Source organism: Elephas maximus, chromosome 3 (genome assembly GCF_024166365.1).
Source record: "Elephas maximus indicus isolate mEleMax1 chromosome 3, mEleMax1 primary haplotype, whole genome shotgun sequence".
In the NCBI taxonomy this organism is placed as follows: Eukaryota; Metazoa; Chordata; class Mammalia; order Proboscidea; family Elephantidae; genus Elephas; species Elephas maximus.
Window position 1 is genome coordinate 81,042,634 of NC_064821.1, and position 19,372 is coordinate 81,062,005.

At 47.1% G+C, this 19,372-nt stretch overlaps 1 protein-coding gene across 21 annotated transcripts in view; it reads left to right on the top strand.

The window, feature by feature from the left end:
* The window catches only part of MACF1 (microtubule actin crosslinking factor 1), a 378,842-nt gene that overhangs the window by 304,809 nt on the left and 54,661 nt on the right, over positions 1-19,372 (top strand). For 3 of the 21 annotated variants that reach the window (XM_049878834.1, XM_049878835.1, XM_049878855.1), the window contains exons 1-6: positions 594-6,729; positions 6,802-6,981; positions 7,378-8,624; positions 15,919-16,080; positions 16,276-16,446; positions 17,605-17,771. In XM_049878834.1, the coding sequence (XP_049734791.1) occupies positions 1,803-6,729; positions 6,802-6,981; positions 7,378-8,624; positions 15,919-16,080; positions 16,276-16,446; positions 17,605-17,771 (6,854 nt within the window). In that variant the 5' untranslated portion in view covers positions 594-1,802. Of the gene's footprint in view, positions 1-593; positions 6,982-7,341; positions 8,625-15,918; positions 16,081-16,275; positions 16,447-17,604; positions 17,772-19,372 lie in introns of those variants that run through there. The other 18 variants (XM_049878842.1, XM_049878846.1, XM_049878847.1 and 15 more) reach the window with 18 other exon arrangements.

Here is a 19,372-nt window from a genome sequence, read left to right on the forward strand (position 1 = left end):
CCCCTACCCACTTCACACACACACACACCCCCCTCCCCCAGCCGGCACGATCCTGCCGGCAGATGGGGCCCGGAGTGGCCCTTGCCAGAGCCGGCTGGCTGGGGGGAGGCGGGGGCGCCCCTTCTGGGTTCGCTCGCCCTAGGGCTGGGCTGGATGCCTAGCGGGTTGGGGCGAGGATCGGGCGGCCGGGGGCCGGGCCAGCGGCAGGGGGCGGGGCCCTCCTTTGTCAGGGGATTTGCGCGGCGCGGCGGAGACTCGCGCTAGTGCCGCTCCCCTCCTCTCGCCCTCGCGGGGGCGGTGCTCTGCACTCCGGCCCGGAGGCCCGGGGGGCGTGGGCTTCGTTAGCCTAGCGGATGGCGCCCTGGGTTCCTCGATCCAAACCCTGCAAAAGCCCCTCCTTCGGGGCCTCGGCTTCCAATCCTCTCCGCCGGCCCCCGCCCTGGTCCCTCCGGTCGCTCCTCTTCTCTGCCCCCACCCAGGCTCCGCCTCCGCCCGCCTCCCCTTGGCTCTCCGCGTCGCCCGCTCCCAGGCTTCCAGGGGGGCTGCCCGGGCGGGGCGGGGCGGCGCGGCGGCGCGGCGCGGCGCGGGGAAGGGGGAGGAGAGCCGCCCGCCAGCCGAGCACTCCCAGCGAGCGGCGGGCGGGCCAGCGGACGGGTGAGCGGCGGGCGCGAAGAAGGAGGGCTCGCCCCCCGCCCGGCCCGAGCAGAGCCTTTTGTTCCCAGCCAGAAGTTTGCATGCCGGGACCGTGACAGCTGCGGGTGGGAGGACGACGGGGACGCGGGGCCGGCGGCGACGGTGGAGAATAGAGGCGGCTGCTTGACATGCAGCCCACGGCGCGGCGTCTGCGGGCCGGGGGGAGGCGGCGCCCACAGCGCACGGGACTCGGCTGCCGGAGGGACAAACTAACTTCCTGAGCGCGGAACCTGAGGCCGGCGCGGCCGGGAGCCACCTGCCAACCTGCGGTGAGGCGACCCTGGCCCTCTGGGCGCGCGGCATGGCGCGGGGGAGCGGGCCGCGTTGAGCGAGCCCCTCCGACAGACCGTCGGCCGCTACTGCAGTTTGCCCGCCTTCTGGAAGGCCCGGCGCGAGCTTCACTCTCTTTCTTTTGCGGCCACAGCGCAGGGCTGGCCTGGGAGCCACAACAATGCCATGATGTTTTGGAGACAGGAAGCCCCAGGCTGGCCCCGAATGAAGGACTTCCTGTGTTTAAAGTTGCAGGAATATCCGCCGACGAGCCCAGTTCAAATGCAAACACCCCAACTAGGGAGGACGAATGGCTAATTCAGACCAGCTGGACTCTCCAGGGCTGGAACTGAGGATAAAATGAAAGGAATTCTTAGGAGCTTGGGCCATACGTGAAGACTAGAGAGGCTGTGCCATTGTTACTAACGGACACAATCGGTGTAAATTCGCTGCCTCCAGTTCTGCTACGGTGAGATGTGAGTGGAACTAGATATTGAATAAGACTTGTCGATATCAGATAATTCTTGCTGACTGGATAAGAAAGAACAGGGCTCCTTTTTAAAAAAGCCATACAAGGAATTATGTTTGCTGATTAAATCATATCATTTATCTGCCTGCAACTATGAGGCTGCTAGCCTATGTGGGAAAAGCTGGTCGGCTTAAAGCTTCTCCCAGAATGGTTCGAAAGTGGGACTTGCACGCCTTTTCTGGAGGGCAGATGCACTTGGTGGTTTGGAGTATAAGTATGTAAAAGGATTTTTAACTTACGCAGAATGCATTTTGGGGGAACTTGTGAAAAAACTTTTAAAAGATTGGTGGTTCATCTTGATTGAAAAAGTATGGGTAAGCCACTCAGCAGGCCAGACTGTTTAAGGCAGAACCCCACCTGCCTGGGGAAAGGAGAGGAAGAGGATGGCTATATAGAGGATTGCTATGTTCCTCAGCGGTCTATATATGATACAATGAGGATAAATGAACAAATTGACCAGGGGTCAAAGCTTAATCAGACTTCAAAAAGCACCATGGAAAAGATGGAAGGAAGTACTATATCCAGCAATGGTACGTTAGGAGCAGCATCTAATGTATTTGAATCTCGAGCACCAGAAAGCAAAAAGCTGGATGAGAGAATAATCTTTGATGCACTGAAGCTAAGCAGCGATGTGCAGAAATCAGCACCTGTGCCACCCAGAAGGCGACCAAATGCAGAACGCAAAGATAATGTTAACAGGAGATCTTGGAAGTCCTTCATGCCACCCAACTTCCCAGAATTTGCAGAAAGGATGGAGGCTTCTCTCAGTGAGGTTTCCGAAGCTGGTGCTTCTAATCCTTCCTTGCAAGAGAAAAGAGAATCTAGTTCTGTATTAACAGAAAGTTCTGGTCATTTGGACCACAGGGAACCTCAGGCAGAGTCAGTCACTCTGGAACATGTGCCCAAATCCATCGGAATTCCAGAAGTGCCGGATGTGAAAAACTTAAGTGGAGACTGCCAGAACTTCAGGTTACAGCAGCACAGCGAGAGCTCTCCCCGTGAATTCCAGCCTCTGGAATCAGAGACTGCAGCAGCAAGTAGTAACACAGATGTAATGCAGGAACACAGATTCTCAAGTGCTACCTGGCCCAGGGCCATGAAAAGTTTGGCTAAGGAAGGCTTCAGCGAGAAGCAGCACCCCCTTGGGGACACAGCCTGCACTATGGAAATGCCACCTCTCTCCCCTTGCCTAAGTGAAGAGCTGTTGGATCCAGAGTTGCATATTCTCGTAACCCCCAGCCTGAGAGAGAAAACAGAGTCTGAGCTAAAGTTTGAGGAGGATGAGCGATGGATCATGATGGAGGCTGAGGAAGAGTGGGAGGAAGAGAAACTGTCAGACAGAGGAAAGACTTTTCTAATAACAGATGAGAAAAAGAACAGCCTAGCAGATATTTTTGAAGAAAGGGAACAAACAAACTCTGTAGCTGTGGTGGAGGATAAAGCCAATTGCTCAGCTGCTGTCTTGACTTTTGACCACCCTTGTCAGATTTGCTCTGATGACCCACAGCCAGCTAAGGACCACTTGGCTTCTGTTCCCAAGGATTCACCCTTTGATTACAGTTGCGTCCTCTCAGGTGAGGGTGCTGTATGTGAGATTGAAAACAGAGCTGCTCAGGGGCTAGAGCGTCTTGTTTCAGATTCAGAATGTATTGTTGGTCCTGTCGATGCAGAGCAGCTCTCTGATACAGATTCAGTGCAGATGTTTCTTGAACTTGAAAAGGAGTGTTTATGTGAAGAAGAAGTCATGCCTGTAGTTGAGCTGGAGAATCAAGCCTCTTCTGAAGGGCTGGCCCCATTCCAGGATGCAGAAGATTCACATGTAATGAGTTATTTTCCAGGGGCTGCCTTAGAAAAGGAACAACATGTAGGTTTTTTAAATGTAAAGGTAAAGGACTGTGATACTGGATTGGATTGTGAATATTTTAATGCCCTGGATTTTTCTCAGGTGCCTAATACAATAGAACTTATTACCCATCCTGATACCATGAGGAACGCTTCCACTATTAGCAAGGAGGAGTGTGAAAAAGTGCCTTTTAGCCCCAAGACTGTAGAGGAATTTAAGTTCAGATGCTCAGCTGACCTGGAGTCACTAGGAGAGCTGGACCTAGAAAGATTATCAAACTCTGATCACAGGCCTTATTTTGAAGAAAATTTATCAAGCTCTGTTACTTCTGAGCTGGCCAGCGAAAATGGCAATTTGTCCCAGGTTGACTGCAGTCACATTGAGGGGAATGTTGAGGAGTGTGTTGAGAGGGTCTCCCTTAGTTCTGCTTTGGACTATGAACTAACAGATGTTACCTCAGAGCCTGAAGTAGAGGTGTTATCATATGGTTCACATTTACTAACAGATGAAATGCATTTGGAAGGTGAACAAGGAGCTATTAATCAAGGAAGTAATAGCCTGACTTCCTCAGGACACATGGACCCTTGTAAATTGTTGTCCGTGGAGAAACTTTGTGATGAAGATGGTGAGGCAAAAGAATTGGATTACAAAACCAAGCTTTTGAAGGATCAAGCCCCAGCACATTTTCTCAGAGACTTCCCAGAGCAAGTCTCCCCGAGTCTCCAGAGGAAGTCCTCAGAGTCAGAGATTCTGAGTCTGCACCCTCTGGTTGGAGCACTGAGACATAGCAGAGACGGAATGGAAACTGTGAATGATATCAAGCCCCAGCCGAATGTGGCATCATCAGAGGGAGATGAGATGGAAAAGAGAGGCTCAGATTCATTGCTAGGTAGCTTTCAGGAGGAACAAGTTACCAAGGCTGATAATATTGTACCAGTTTTGGAGAAATGGATACCCAGTCCACAGAGACGTGCCCCAACTACTGCAGCATCTACCCCAGAGGACGATGTCCCATTTGTTGCAGTGCCTGCCCCAGAGGGACCTGCTGCCTCAGCTGCTGCAGTGTCTTCCCCAGGGGGGGCTGCTGCAGCTTCTGTGGGGTCTGCTCCAGAGGAGGATGTCCCAGCTGCTGCAGTGGTCACCACAGAGGAGGATGGCCTAGCTGCTACAGTGGTCACCAGAGAGGAGGATGTCCCAGCTGCTGCAGTGGTCACCAGAGAGGAAGATGGCCCAGCTGCCGCAGTGATCAACGTAGAGGAGGATGGCCCAGCTGCCGCAGTGGTCACCGTAGAGGAGGATGGCCCAGGTGCTGCAGTGGTCACCAGAGAGGAGGATGTCCCAGCAGCTGCAGTGGTCACCAGAGAGGAGGATGGCCCAGGTGCCACAGTGGTCACCAGAGAGGAGGATGTCCCAGCTGCCGCAGTGGTCACCAGAGAGGAGGATGTCCCAGCTGCCGCAGTGGTCACCAGAGAGGAGGATGGCCCAGCTGCCGCAGTAGTCACTACAGAAGAGGATGGCCCAGCTGCTGCAGTGGTCACCACAGAGGAGGATGACCCAGCTGCTGCACTGGTCACCACAGAGGAGGACGTCCCAGCTGCCGCAGTGGTCACCATAGAGGAGGATGTCCAAGCTGCTGCAGTGGTCACCATAGAGGAGGATGTCCCAGCTGCTGCAGTGGTCACCATAGAGGAGGATGTCCCAGCTGCCGCAGTAGTCACCAGAGAGGAGGATGTCTCAGCTGCTGCAATGGTCACCATAGAGGAGGATGTCCTGGCTGCTGCAGTGGTCACCATAGAGGAGGATGTCACAGCTGCTGCAATGGTCACCAGAGAGGAGGATGTCCCAGCTACTGCAGTGGTCACCACAGAGGAAGATGTCCCAGCTGCTGCAGTGGTCACCACAGAGGAGGATGACCCAGCCGCTGCAGTGGTCACCATAGAGGAGGATGTCCCAGCCGCTGCAGTGGTCACCATAGAGGAGGATGACCCAGCCGCTGCAGTGGTCACCATAGAGGAGGATGTCCCAGCTGCCGCAGTGGTCACCACAGAGGAGGATGTCCCAGCTGCCGCAGTGGTCACCATAGAGGAGGATGTCCCAGCTGCTGCAGTGGTCACCACAGAGGAGGATGGCCCAGCTGCTGCAGTGGTCACCACAGAGGAGGATGGCCCAGCTACTGCAGTGGTCACCATAGAGGAGGATGTCCCAGCTGCCGCAGTGGTCACCAGAGAGGAGGATGTCCCAGCTGCCGCAGTGGACACCAGAGAGGAGGATGTCCCAACTGCTGCAGTGGTCACCACAGAGGAGGATGGCCCAGCTGCTACAGTGGTCACCAGAGAGGAGGATGTCCCAGCTGCTGCAGTGATCACCACAGAGGAGGATGGCCCAGGTGCCGCAGTGGTCATCACAGAGGAGGATGGCCCAGCTGCTACAGTGGTCATCACAGAGGAGGATGGCCCAGCTGCTACAGTGGTCACCACAGAGGAGGATGACCCAGCTGCTGCAGTGGTCACCAGAGAGGAGGATGTCCCAGCTGCTGCAGTGGTCACCACAGAGGAGGATGGCCCACCTGCCCCAGTAGTCACCAGAGAGGAGGATGTCCCAGCTACCGCAGTGGTCACCAGAGAGGAGGATGGCCCAGCTGCCACAGTGGTCACCAGAGAGGAGGATGGCCCAGCTGCCGCAGTGGTCATCAGAGAGGAGGATGTCCCAGCTGCCGCAGTGGTCATCAGAGAGGAGGATGTCCCAGCTGCCGCAGTGGTCACCATAGAGGAGGATGGCCCAGGTGCCACAGTGGTCATCAGAGAGAAGGATGTCCCAGCTGCCGCAGTGGTCACCATAGAGGAGGATGTCCCAGCTGCCGCAGTGGTCACCATAGAGGAGGATGGCTCAGGTGCTGCAGTGGTCACCATAGAGGAGGATGGCCCAGCTGCTGCAGTGGTCACCATAGAGGAGGATGGCTCAGGTGCCGCAGTGGTCACCATAGAGGAGGATGGCCCAGCTGCTGCAGTGGTCACCATAGAGGAGGATGGCCCAGCTGCCGCAGTGGTCACCATAGAGGAGGATGGCACAGCTGCTGCAGTGGTCACCATAGAGGAGGATGGCTCAGGTGCCGCAGTGGTCACCATAGAGGAGGATGGCCCAGCTGCTGCAGTGGTCACCATAGAGGAGGATGACTCAGCTGCCGCAGTGGTCACCGTAGAGGAGGGTGGCCCAGCTCCTGCAGTGGTCACCATAGAGGAGGATGGCTCAGGTGCCGCAGTGGTCACCATAGAGGAGGATGACTCAGCTGCCGCAGTGGTCACCGTAGAGGAGGGTGGCCCAGCTCCTGCAGTGGTCACCATAGAGGAGGATGGCCCAGCTGCTGCAGTGGTCACCATAGAGGAGGATGGCCCAGGTGCTGCAGTGGTCACCATAGAGGAGGATGGCCCAGCTGCTACAGTGGTCACCGTAGAGGAGGATGGCTCAGGTGCCGCAGTGGTCACCATAGAGGAGGATGACTCAGCTGCCGCAGTGGTCACCGTAGAGGAGGGTGGCCCAGCTCCTGCAGTGGTCACCATAGAGGAGGATGGCCCAGCTGCTGCAGTGGTCACCATAGAGGAGGATGGCACAGCTGCTACAGTGGTCACCGTAGAGGAGGATGGCTCAGGTGCCGCAGTGGTCACCGTAGAGGAGGATGACTCAGCTGCCGCAGTGGTCACCGTAGAGGAGGGTGGCCCAGCTGCCGCAGTGGTCACCGTAGAGGAGGATGGCCCAGCTGCCGCAGTGGTCACCGTAGAGGAGGGTGGCCCAGCTGCCGCAGTGGTCACCGTAGAGGAGGATGGCCCAGCTGCCGCAGTGGTCACCGTAGAGGAGGGTGGCCCAGCTGCCGCAGTGGTCACCGTAGAGGAGGATGGCCCAGCTGCCGCAGTGGTCACCGTAGAGGAGGATGGCCCAGCTGCCGCAGTGGTCACCGTAGAGGAGGATGGCCCAGCTGCCGCAGTGGTCACCGTAGAGGAGGATGGCCCAGCTGCCGCAGTGGTCACCGTAGAGGAGGGTGGCCCAGCTGCCGCAGTGGTCACCGTAGAGGAGGATGGCCCAGCTGCCGCAGTGGTCACCGTAGAGGAGGATGGCCCAGCTGCCGCAGTGGTCACCATAGAGGAGGATGGCCCAGGTGCTGCAGTGGTCACCATAGAGGAGGAAGGCCCAGCTGCTGCAGTGGTCACCATAGAGGAGGATGGCCCAGCTGCCACAGTGGTCACCAGAGAGGAGGATGGCACAGTTGCTGCAGTATCAGCCCCAGAGGGGGCTCCTGCTTCAGCTGTTGCAGTGCCTACTGTAGAGGGGATGGTTCCAGTTGCTGCAGCGACTTCCCCAAAGGGCACTATTCCAGCTGCTGCAGTGGCTGTCACAGAAGATGTTTCAGCTGTTGCAGACCCTTCTGCAGAGGGTAGTGCTGCAACGGCTACAGTGCCCACCAAAGAGGAGGATGACGCCCCTGAGAGGCCTGTCACCCCAGCTGCTGCAGTGCCTACTCCCAAGAGGCCTGCCGCCCCAGCTGTTGGAATGCCTGTCCCAGAGGAGGATGACACCCCAGCTACTGCCTTACCTGCCTCAGAGGACACCCCAGAAGGGCCTGCAGCCCCAGATGTTGGAGTGCCCACTCCAGAGGGGCATGCTGCCCCAGATGTTGGAACGCTCACTCCAGAGGGGCCTTTTGCCACAGCTGCTGAAGTACTTGCCCCAGAGGAGGATGACACCCCAGACAAGCCTGCCGCCCCAGCTGCTGCAGTGGCTGCCCCAGAGGAGGATGACACCCCAGATGATCCTGACACCCCAGCTGCTGCAGTGGCTGCCCCAGAGGAGGATGACACCCTAGATGATCCTGACACCCCAGCTGCTGCAGTGGCTGCCCCAGAGGAGGATGACACCCCAGATGATCCTGACACTCCAGATGATCCTGACACCCCAGCTGCTGCAGTGGCTGCCCCAGAGGAGGATGACACCCCAGAGGGGCCTGCTGCCCCAGATGTTGCAGTGCCCACTGCAGAGGAGCCTCCTGCCCCAGCTGCTGCAGTGCCTGCTGTGGAGGAAGTTTTCCCTGCTGGAGTCTCCTCTGTGGGAGATACTGCCCACACTGATTCAGTGCCTGTCTCAGAAGGAAGAATTCCTGTTCAGGTGGAGGCTTCCCCTGCTGGAATGTGCATCAAGAAGGACCTTGATTCCCCAGCATTTGGGGTAAAAGAGATGACTGGCACAGTGCTACATGGGCAAGTGCTTCTGACTGCAACTGATGGATTAAGTTCAAATGAGGTAATTGTTGTTCGTTTTGTTGTGGGGAGGGGTATGGGGATTAAAGTGAGATTTGCAAGCTCTCTGACTTGGTAGTGATAGAACTAGCACAGACAGTCCTTTCTTTAGTTCTTTTTGGGTCCCCTGGGCTGACATTTTCTGGTCTTTCAGTTTATGGGGAGCTGGTGGAGATTAAAATATATCTTACATTGGTCGGGTGGAAAAAAACTAAGTTGAACTCAGTTTTTTATTCCAGTTAGCCAAGCTTAAGGAGAACTAGAATGTAAACAGCTGTTGATTTTGAAAAAGATGATTAGCAGGTAAGGGTGATTTCTGCTTTTGAAATACACAGCAAGCCTGTTGTTTCCTAAATTACTGACCCATGGCGTCTGCAGCCAGGTATAGGCCAGGTTGTGGGCTTTGGAGTTAGACCTGGGGTACTTATTAACCACTCTGGGAAAATTATTTACAAATTCTGAGTCTCTGTTTCCTTCTTTGTTAAGGCAGAACCCTGGGAGGATAGAATGAGATAGCACATTTAAAACATCAAACATATTAAGATTTGAATCACTGACAGTTTTCTTCCCCTTTCCCTTCAAATGGATATGTTGGTTAGTTGAAAGAATTTACCAGAATAGGTTGAGTCAAAGCCATATGTAGATACCTGAATAACAGCAATTAATTCAAATGTGTATTTTTTTAAAGCCACTGAAAAATAAAGAAGTATTTTAAGTCATCTTGTCAAACTGCCACTGTCCTTAAGCAAGTCACCTTTCTTTCTTGGACCGCTTGCTTCCTGATCTATAAAATAAAGGATTTGGGCTAAATGTCCTCCTGGGTCTCTTTGAGCTCCAAAATTCTAAGATTCTTAATGTTAGAGAACAGAATGTTAGGAAACAGATAGGAACAGTGTTCCACCTCCCTGAGGAATTTGAGATTTGCAGCTTTCTACAGTTAACTGCCCAGGTGTTGTTTGGTCAGTAGTAAGGCATGAACTAGTTAGAGCTAACGCTAAGGGTCCTGGATAACTGAGTTAGTGAGGATGTTGTTTTGATTTTGCACCATCCCTAGGACCCAAAACAGTGCCTTCTTCAGAGTAGGCATTGACTGTTAACTGACTGAATGAGTGAATAACAATTTCCTGAATATCCAGGAATACTGCAAGAAAGACAGGTACTCTCATCCGCCCGATTGTAGGGCCTTTCGAGGTAGCCCTAGTCAGCTAGAGCACCAATTAAACATACGCTTCAGCAACTAGAGGCCTGGTTGCATAGTGGTGAAGAGCTCGGCAGCAAACCAAAAGGCCGGCAGTTCAGATCCACTAGCTGCTCCTTGGAAACCCCAGGGGGCAGTTCTACTCTGTCCTATAGGGTCACTAGGAGTCTGAATCGACTCGATAGCAACAAATTTGGTTTTGGGCTTTTTTTTTTTTTTTTATTTGGATATCAGCAGCTAAAAATCATTTTGAATGTGGCCCATAAGGTGCCAACTTTGCCACAGATCCTCAGGCCTAGCTGAGTTGTGGTTTCTCTTCGGGGATTCCCATTTATTTTGTAATACAGCATAAAATTAGAGTGCATCATCCTTCAGCTGAGATTGACGAATTTGATTCGGTTTTCTGAGTTTTACAGAGTTTGGAATTGATGCCAAGATCCCCATAACCTGTCTAAAGTCCCAACAGTAAGTCAAATGACAGTAAATTTCTTCCACTTGCATTCTCAATTGCCCAGAATATTTCTGGAATAAAGCCTACATACAGCAGTAATCAATGAAGTTAAATTTGTCAGGAGCCAATCAATTCTACATAAAGGGGGAAAAAAATCCAGAGAAACCGTTAATATCTATGTCTGAGATCTCTGTTCCTCCATCTACAAAATAAGTGGATGGGGCTAGATAATGTCTAAGTCATTTTATGAACTGTTACCAGGTATAAGAGAGCAGTGGTGGTTCAGTGGTAGACTTCTCACCGTCCACGTGGGAGACCTGGGTTCAGCTCCCAGCCAGTGCACCTCATGCACAGTCACTGTCTGTCTCTCACTGGAGGCTTGCATGTTGCTATGATGCTAAACAAGTTACAGTGGAGCTTACAGACTAAGACAGACTAGGGAGAAAGGCCTGGTGATCCCAAACCAAACCCACTGCGTCGAGTCAATTCCAACTTATAGCGACCCTGTACAACTGAGTAGAGCTGCCCCATAGGGCTTCCAAGGCCGTAAATCTTTATGGGAGCAGATTGCTACATCTTTCTCCCGTGGTGCGGCTGGTGGGTTTGAACCATGGACCTTTCGGTTAGTAGCCAAGCCCTTAACAACTACGCCACCAGTGGTGCTCCTCCTTGGTGATCCACTTCCCCAAAAAGCCAGCTAGTGAAAACCATTGGGATCACAACCGCCTGATCTCATTGTGCATGGGATTGTTATCAGTCAGGGGCTGACTTGACAACAGCTAACAGCACAAGTGACAGGAAAAGGAAATAGCCCAGCTAGAAGATTACCCATTGTCTTTGAAGGGTAGTTACTTTTTGGAATATCTGGAAGCAAACAGACACCTACATCTGTGTGCAAAGGAAAGTAAGGTCTAAGCCATTGACTCAGCCAGGACTATTAACCAGTAAGAATATAGACTATTTTGAGAATATTTATTGAAAAAATATCATTATAGAGTTAACATGAGTACACAGATTTTACTAAGTTGGTGAAATACTGAAAAAAAATTTTCTGAGATGAGAGCTGTATTGTATGGATTCCATTTCTACCATTTTAAGAGGGTTCTTGGAGGCAACTGAACCTATCAGTTTTATACGTAAACACACACTTAGAATTCAACAAATGATCCTACTGGAATGTATTTAGAATAAACTACTTTACATTACTTTAGATCTTTTGTGTGTGTGTACATACATCCATACGCACATGTATATACAAGATTTAAGTAGTTAAAGACTTTCTAATAGACAATAACAGAAGACTGTGTGTGGTAGAAGCAGCGGAATGCCAGAACGGTTTCTATTTCTTGCATAGGATCCTAGGCCCACTGAGAGCAATTTGTAGTTATTTAAATTCCCTACTCATTTTTAAACTTTTTCAGTCTTATTCTTAGTTACTGGCTCAAAGGAGGGAAAAAAAAAATGTTTTGTATAAAATTAAAATTTGCCAAGTGAGTCTTTTTGAGACAAAATTGAGGAAACCCACAATACCACTTCAGTGTTTGAATGCTTAGCTCATCAGCAGAACCTTCATGGATTCTGCTCCCTGGATAAATATTTATAGAGTCCCTACTACTCTGTGCCAGGTACTGGGGCTCCTGTACTGAACAGAACTGACAGGTCACTGCCTTCATGGGACTTATGCTGTAGTGGGGGTAACAGACATTAATCAAAAAAATCACACAAATATATACAGTAATTATAAATCATGGCAAATGCTTTGAATGAAAAGTAACAGCTATGACAAGAAATTATAATAGGGTGATTTAATTCAAATCAGGGTGTCAGGGAAAGGATTTTAAAACTAAAAGATGAATAGAAGTTATTTAGGCAAAGAGTCAAAGGGAAGAGAATTCCAGACAAAGGAAATGAAAGCTGAGAAGAGCTTGGCATGTTAGAACTAAAAGAAGGCCAGGGGGCTAGAACACAGTGAGCAAAGGGGAAGAGTGCCTTGAAGTTAAAGCTAGAGAGGTAGAGGGGGTCACATGTTGCAGGGACTGAGTAAGAAGTTTAAATTTTACTTTAAAAGACGTTGGAAGCTACTGAAAGATTTTAAGTAGAGAAGTGGAATGATTTGGTTTACGTTTTTTAAAGATTACTCCCAGCTTAAAGATAGAGAAAAATGGTCCACACTGACAGTACACATTCCCAACATTACTGGGTGTTTATAAGTCTCAGGTTTCTTTCGTATTATATTTTATTAGCTTGTATTACAATAGTTGCTATGGAATACAGAAGACACTGAATGGTTTGCAAGTGAAAACACAATCTCCATGGCTACTGTCTATATTTGTAGGTGATCAAGGACAGAGTGGAGAGTCCTGCTAGGTTACTGCAATTGCCGAGGTGGCCTGGACTATGGAAGTGTCAGTGGGTTTGAAGATAGTTGTATATTGCAGATAAGATCACTAAGACCTGATAGTGGCTTATGTGTTGGGGGTAAGAGAGAGGATACAGTAAGTCAAGGATGATGTCTAATTCCTGATTTTTATAACTCAGTGGGTCAGGAGTAGTAAATTGTCAGTTTAGGGAAGGAACAGATTTTGAGGGAGGAAAAGTGAGAGATACTCTTTGGTTTTGGAACTGTTGGTTCAAGATTCCTGTGATTAATTTGTATAGAGATATTAGGAAAGCAGTTGGATATGTAGATTTGAAAGTCAGACCCAAAAAACTCATTGCCGTCAGATCAATTCCTACTCATAGCAACCCTACAGGACAGAATAGAACTGCCCCGTAGGGTTTTCTAGGCTGAAATCTTCATGGAGGCCAACTGAAATCTGTACAGAATCTTTTCTCCTGCGGGGCAGCTGATGGGTTTGAACCACCAACCTTTTGATTGGCAACCAGGTGCTTTAACCACTGTGCCTCCAGAGTCCCTTTTGAAACTCAGAAGAGAGGTATGAATTTGAGTCATAGCATTTATCATGGTTAATATTTAAAGCCATGGGAATGAATGGAATTGCCTAGGAAGAGAGTATAGCATGAAAAGAGGGCCCAGGACTGATATCTGCCCTCTAGCCCTCCAGAGACATTTGAAGGTCTAGAAGATAAGCGGAAGAGATCAGAGAACACTGAAAAATGTCAGGATAAAAACTAGCAGAGCTGTAGTATCACCAAAGATAATTAACATGTTTTAAGAAGTTCTTTGGGAAATTTTCTGTTTTATGTCCCTGTTGCATCTTACAGCCTTAGAATAGTTTTTACTAGTGTACTGATGTGGAAAATACCTGCCAGTGCTGGTTAGTTAATAACAGGTGACAGTGCCGTTTCACTACAGGGTGTGAAATACTAAGGAGTAGGAATTTCAGTGTATCTGAAAGCACGCATTTTACAAAACAGCTTTATTTGGAACTTGGGAGAAGGAAGTAAGTGTGTTCAAATTTACTTTAACATTGTGTTCAGTTGCGTTCAAAATGTCTAGATAGTATTTAGAGGTAATTTTGTATATTTGTAAAACTTACAAAAAATGATGAGACAGATACCCATTGTCCCTGTCAGCTAATCCATGAAGAGGAGGTGGGACACAAAGGAAGAAATCCCTACTGCTTCTACAGGAAATGTTCATCAACAAAGGAATCTAAAATGTTTTCAAGAATCGGCTCTCTTATATGAAAGATTATTAAGCTATTTAAGTATGCTTTTACTTTTCTGTATCATTTATAGCACTGTCCGTAGAACTTCCTGCCAAGATGGAGATGTCCTGTACCTGTGCTATCCAGAACAGTAGCACTAGCCCATGAAATGTGATCAGTGTGACTGAGGAACTGCATTTTTAATTTTAAAAAATTTTAATTTAAATTTAAATAGCCATATGTACTTAGTGGCTAATGTATTGGACAGCACAGAAAGAGATTTAAATATCAGTTGTAGTGCAACAAGGCTTCCATTATTGGACAAAAGAGGGCCCTTCACGGTGTGGACTTGACATTTTCCCTCTGCACTTTCGGTTTTCTGCCTTTTTTGCCTTTCCAACCCCCCACTCTTCATTTTATTGAACCAAAGCAACTTAAAACATGTTTGTTTTTTCCCTTTGCTTGGATGTTTCTGCAGTGAAAACATCTTTAATGTTTGAAAATGGAATTATAGCACTGGCTTCTTCTGGGAACCATTTGTTGGGAAAACAGTCATTTTTAACTGAACTGCCTTGTGTTGCCTAACAAAATATGATATAACCAAATTACAGTGTGAAATGAAGTGCACTTTTTCAGTGCTCCCTGGGGCTTTCCCTTCTGGTGACTCACTTATCCAGCCATAGCCAATTCTTTCGAGAAGCAGTTTCCTAATCCTAGTATGATCTGTGGTCTCATATAAGAAAAAAACAAACCAGTTGCCATCAAGCTGATTCCAACTCATGGTGACCTGTGTGTGTCAGAGTAGAACTGTGCTCCATCGTGTTTTTAATGGCTGGTTTTTCATAAGTAGATCGCTAGGCCTTTCTTCTGTGCCACCGCTGCCTGGACTTGAACCTCTAACCTTTCAGTGTGGTCTCATATAGGTCTTACCTAAATTTATCATTTTCTTTTACATTTATTTTCATCCTTTTCTATTTTCTGTCATCCTGTGGTCTTAATTGACTCATCTATCTCATTAAAACTGAAGAAACATTTTATGGAAGGAAAAAGTGGAAACAGATGCAGGTTAGTACAATGTGGTTGATTTATCCTCTGATAACTGAGAGAAATCTGATCCTAGGGACATATTTATTTCATTCTTTTCCTTAATATCTTTCATGTGGCAGAGGTACCACCCTCCTAACCCTTTTTGTTTCCTTTTAGAAATTTCTAAGTCATAATGGAATTTAAATATAGCTACCGTTTTTTTACCGTAAGTATGCAGATTGTTTGTTACATTTATTCACCTTGTTTTAAGATGCCATTGTTTCATAGTGTACATGGATATACAGCATCATTTTTTTTAAAAATATTATGTATGTGTATCTTAGAGTATGTATCTGAAATTGATAAGGAAATTTCTTAATCTTACTGACTGATTTCCTTTTGTAACCAGAGGAATACATTTCAAGATTATTGGGCTTGTCTGGTCTGTGGCCTCAGAACTGAACGAAGTTAAATGGCCACAGGGGAATTAAGCTATGAGGTTGGCATTTTTCATGCTGTTAATATGTTCCAATTAACTGAGTTATTAGTCCTTATCAAAGAAGAGTAGTGCGTATTTCAGTGATCATTTAAGGCTATTCCCCAGGGTATTTTTAATCTTAAATACTAGTCATTTGGTGTAATTCTTCCCTCTTAATATTGATATACATCACACTTATTTTTATGATATTTTGAGGATGGCGCTTCTTTCTTGCCTTTAGCTTTTTGCATTAAGAATTAGGCAAACAGATTTTAAAACACTCACAAACACAGTAGTCACTGGGTTAAAGACCTAAGTTGTGCCATAACTCTCTGTAATTACATGTCCATAGGAGGTTTACTGAAATATGAAACCACATGTTATCCTTAATGCTACCCTGTGCAAATAACTGGTTTCCTCCTTTTTAGTCTTTGCCCTTCTCTGAATCATGGATCTCCCAAGAATAGCAAGTCACTGTGTGGTGTAGAGAGTCTGATAGCATTTTGATTAAGTCTTTGATTTACTATTCTCCAGACATTTCAGAAAGAACAAGTGGATCCCCTGCAGATGAAATTGCAGCAGGTGAATGGACTTGGCCAGGGATTGATTCAGAGTGCGGGGAAAAACTGTGATGTGCAGGGTTTGGAACATGACATGGAAGAAATCAATGCTCGCTGGAATACATTGAATAAAAAGGTGAGTGGTGAGGGTACAACGAGGTACTAGGAACAGAGGAATAGAAAAGGAGGCGGCATTTAAATCTAAGATTTAACTGAACCTGAATGCAGATAAAAATTAGCGTTTGTAATCTGTATTTGCTAAAAGGGGTCAGTAGTAATTTAAAAACTGCTGTCTCCTTTTTCATGATGAATCTATGTATCTGTGATACAGGTTGCACAAAGAATTGCACAACTGCAGGAGGCTTTGTTGCATTGTGGGAAGTTCCAAGATGCCTTGGAGCCATTGCTCAGCTGGTTGGCAGACACAGAGGAGCTAATAGCCAATCAGAAACCTCCATCTGCTGAGTATAAAGTGGTGAAAGCACAGATCCAAGAACAGAAGGTGAGTGAGAATGTTGGGACAGTGAACTGTAACAGCCGCAGGGAATGGCAGACAACACATTCGCTTCTAGTCTCAGGAGAACAGTCAGGAGTTTTAGTAGAATCCTAACCTGTTTTCTGTGATCCTGACAAAGAAAGGTGGAAACTTATTTTCATCATCCTTCTTTAATCTTATAACATGGAAGCAGCAGTCAATAAGTCAAACAGTGTAGTGCATTGAGCAAATCTGCAGCAAAAGATTTCTTTAAAGTGTTAAAAAGCTAAGATACCACTTTGAGGACTAAGGTGCCCTGACCCAAAGCATGGTGTTTTCAATTGCCTCATATGCATGTGATGCAATGAAAAAGGAAGACTAAAAAAGAATTGATGTACTTGAATTATGGTGTTGGCAAAGAATATTGATTATACCGTGGACTGCCCAAAGAACAAACAAATATGTCTTGGAAGAAGCACAGCCAGAATGCTCCTTTGAAGCAAAGATGGCGAGACTTCGCCTCACATACTTTAGACATGTTATCAGGAGGGACTGGACCAGGAAGAACATCATGTTTGGTAAAGTAGAGGGTCAATGAAAAACAGGAAGACCCTCAACGAGATGGATTGACACAGTGACTGCAACAATGGGCTCAAACAGCAATGACTGTGAGGATGCCACAGGACCGGGCAGTGTTTTGTTTTGTTGTACACAGGGTCGCTGTGAGTCAGAACCAACTCGACAGCATCTAACAGCAGCAACTGTACGAGTTTACTTGGCACATGTTGGACTGAACAGTTTTATTTGTTCCTGTACCCTATTTTGATGTTTCATCCATAGCTTTATGTTAAGAGGTTTTTGGTTTATTAGGGTTAGCAATATTCTAAATAATGTTGTGTATCATGTACAAGTTTCTGTGTTTTTTGTTTAATTTCCGTTTCAGTGCATTTTTCTCTTATTCAAGGGAAGTCACTGCTGCATTTAAAAACTTAAATTGTTTGAAAAGTTTACGCGAATGGTAGGAACTATGCTCTACCTCATGTTTTTTGCGTCAAGGATGAAAAAAAATCCTTATTCAAGTCAACTTAGAATTTAGTGGGTTTTTTTTTTTTTTCCTCCTTACTTCGAACTGAAAAATGACCTATTTAATGCCTCTTTTATTCTCCTTAAATGTGTATACAATAGTTGCTCCAGCGACTCCTAGATGATCGAAAGGCCACGGTAGACATGCTTCAAGCAGAAGGAGGCAGAATAGCCCAGTCAGCCGAGCTGGCTGATAGAGAGAAAATCACTGGACAGCTGAAGAGTCTTGAAAGTAGATGGACTGAACTACTCAGCAAGGCAGCGGCCAGGTAAGGCCAAAGGGGTTTTGAGGAACAGGTCAGAGATGGTTTGTTTTATCTTATTTTTGACCTGCTATTTTATCATTGAGATGCTCTAAGAGCTCCTGGAATGATCCATACAGTGCTTCAGAGGGTGTTTAATGACTTTCATCTTCAAGAGGGGTAGGTGTTGAGAGATGAGCCAGAATCACTGTCAGGAAATGAGCTTGAGCTAGTCAGTAAACTTCTGAGAACTGGAAGAGATTCAGCACTGTGTTACTGTTCTGCTGCAGTATAATCACAGTTCCATACGACAGATGTATACTCTTACAATCCAGCCAAGTTATTTTCAGAGTTTTTGAAACAGATTTTTTTTTCACTTCAGATTTATAAATAGTGCCTTCGATACTTGGAATTGACATTTATCATATTTCTTTTCTATTAGTTTGTCCTAATATTTGCATTAGATGTTTTTGCATCTAGGCACTAGTCTGTGGTTGTGTTTAATATATGGGCATTGAAGAGATTCATGAACTTTTCTTCAATAAGTGGCCCAGGGACAGGCAGTACCCCTTCTTCCTTCAGAGAAGTTTCTTTTCTTTCCATAACTCTGACTGTAATGTCACTTGAACTTAACAGGTCATGTGGATATCTTTATTTGTAGCTTATACTGTCCCCACTTTTAAAAATAAATGCCAGCTCACCAGAATTGTGAGGTTGGCATGGGACCAGGCAGTGTTTCATTCTGTTGTACGTAGCATTGCTATGAGTTGAAACCGACTCAGCGGCACCTAACAACAACACAACAATCAGAAATCAGTATGGGAGTATTAGAATTGATCATTTACTATTGTATCCTTTAAGTTTTCTAGGTAGCCAACAACAATTTTCAAATAATTCCCTCTTCAGACACTTCCACCTGCCTAAGATTGCTTATTTCTTATCTGAGTTGCAATTAATTAATAGACATTTATTAAGATATGGCTTGCCCATATTAGTGGGAAATACAAAAATGAAAGAATTTAACTTATTTTTATTTCCAAATCCACGCTGCTTTTTTTTTCTCTCCCTGTTTATTTCTGTTAATGGTACCACTAGCCTTCCACGTAACCTAGGCCTAAAACCTCACCTCCATTTTTTTTTTTTTTTTTCCTTCTTTTCTCCCCACATCTATTCGGATGCTAAATTCTGCCCACTTTACTTCTACAGTGTCTTTCCTATGCATCCATTTCTCTAATTCCCACTCTCCTACTTCAGTTCATGACTTAGGAGCTCTCCCTTGGTCTATTGAGGCAGCCTCCTAACTAATCACTCTGCTGCCACACCTTTCCCACTTCCCCTCAGACCTTCCCCTCTTCTCATCCCCAGCCTTCCCATCCTGCTATAGGCAGACCTTTTTGAAGTATACCTCTGGTCATATCTTTCCAAGCTCAAAAACATTGAAATGGCTCCCTGTTGCCTATAAAGTAAAATCTTAACTCTTTAATCCAACTGATATTCAAAGCTCTCTACTATTTGATCCCAACTTATTTTTCTTAGTTCCCACTATTCTTTTCTGTACTTTATAGGCAAAGTTAAGTATATTCTATTCTTCAAAATCTTCTGTCAGTTCCCTAACTCTGTATCTTTGT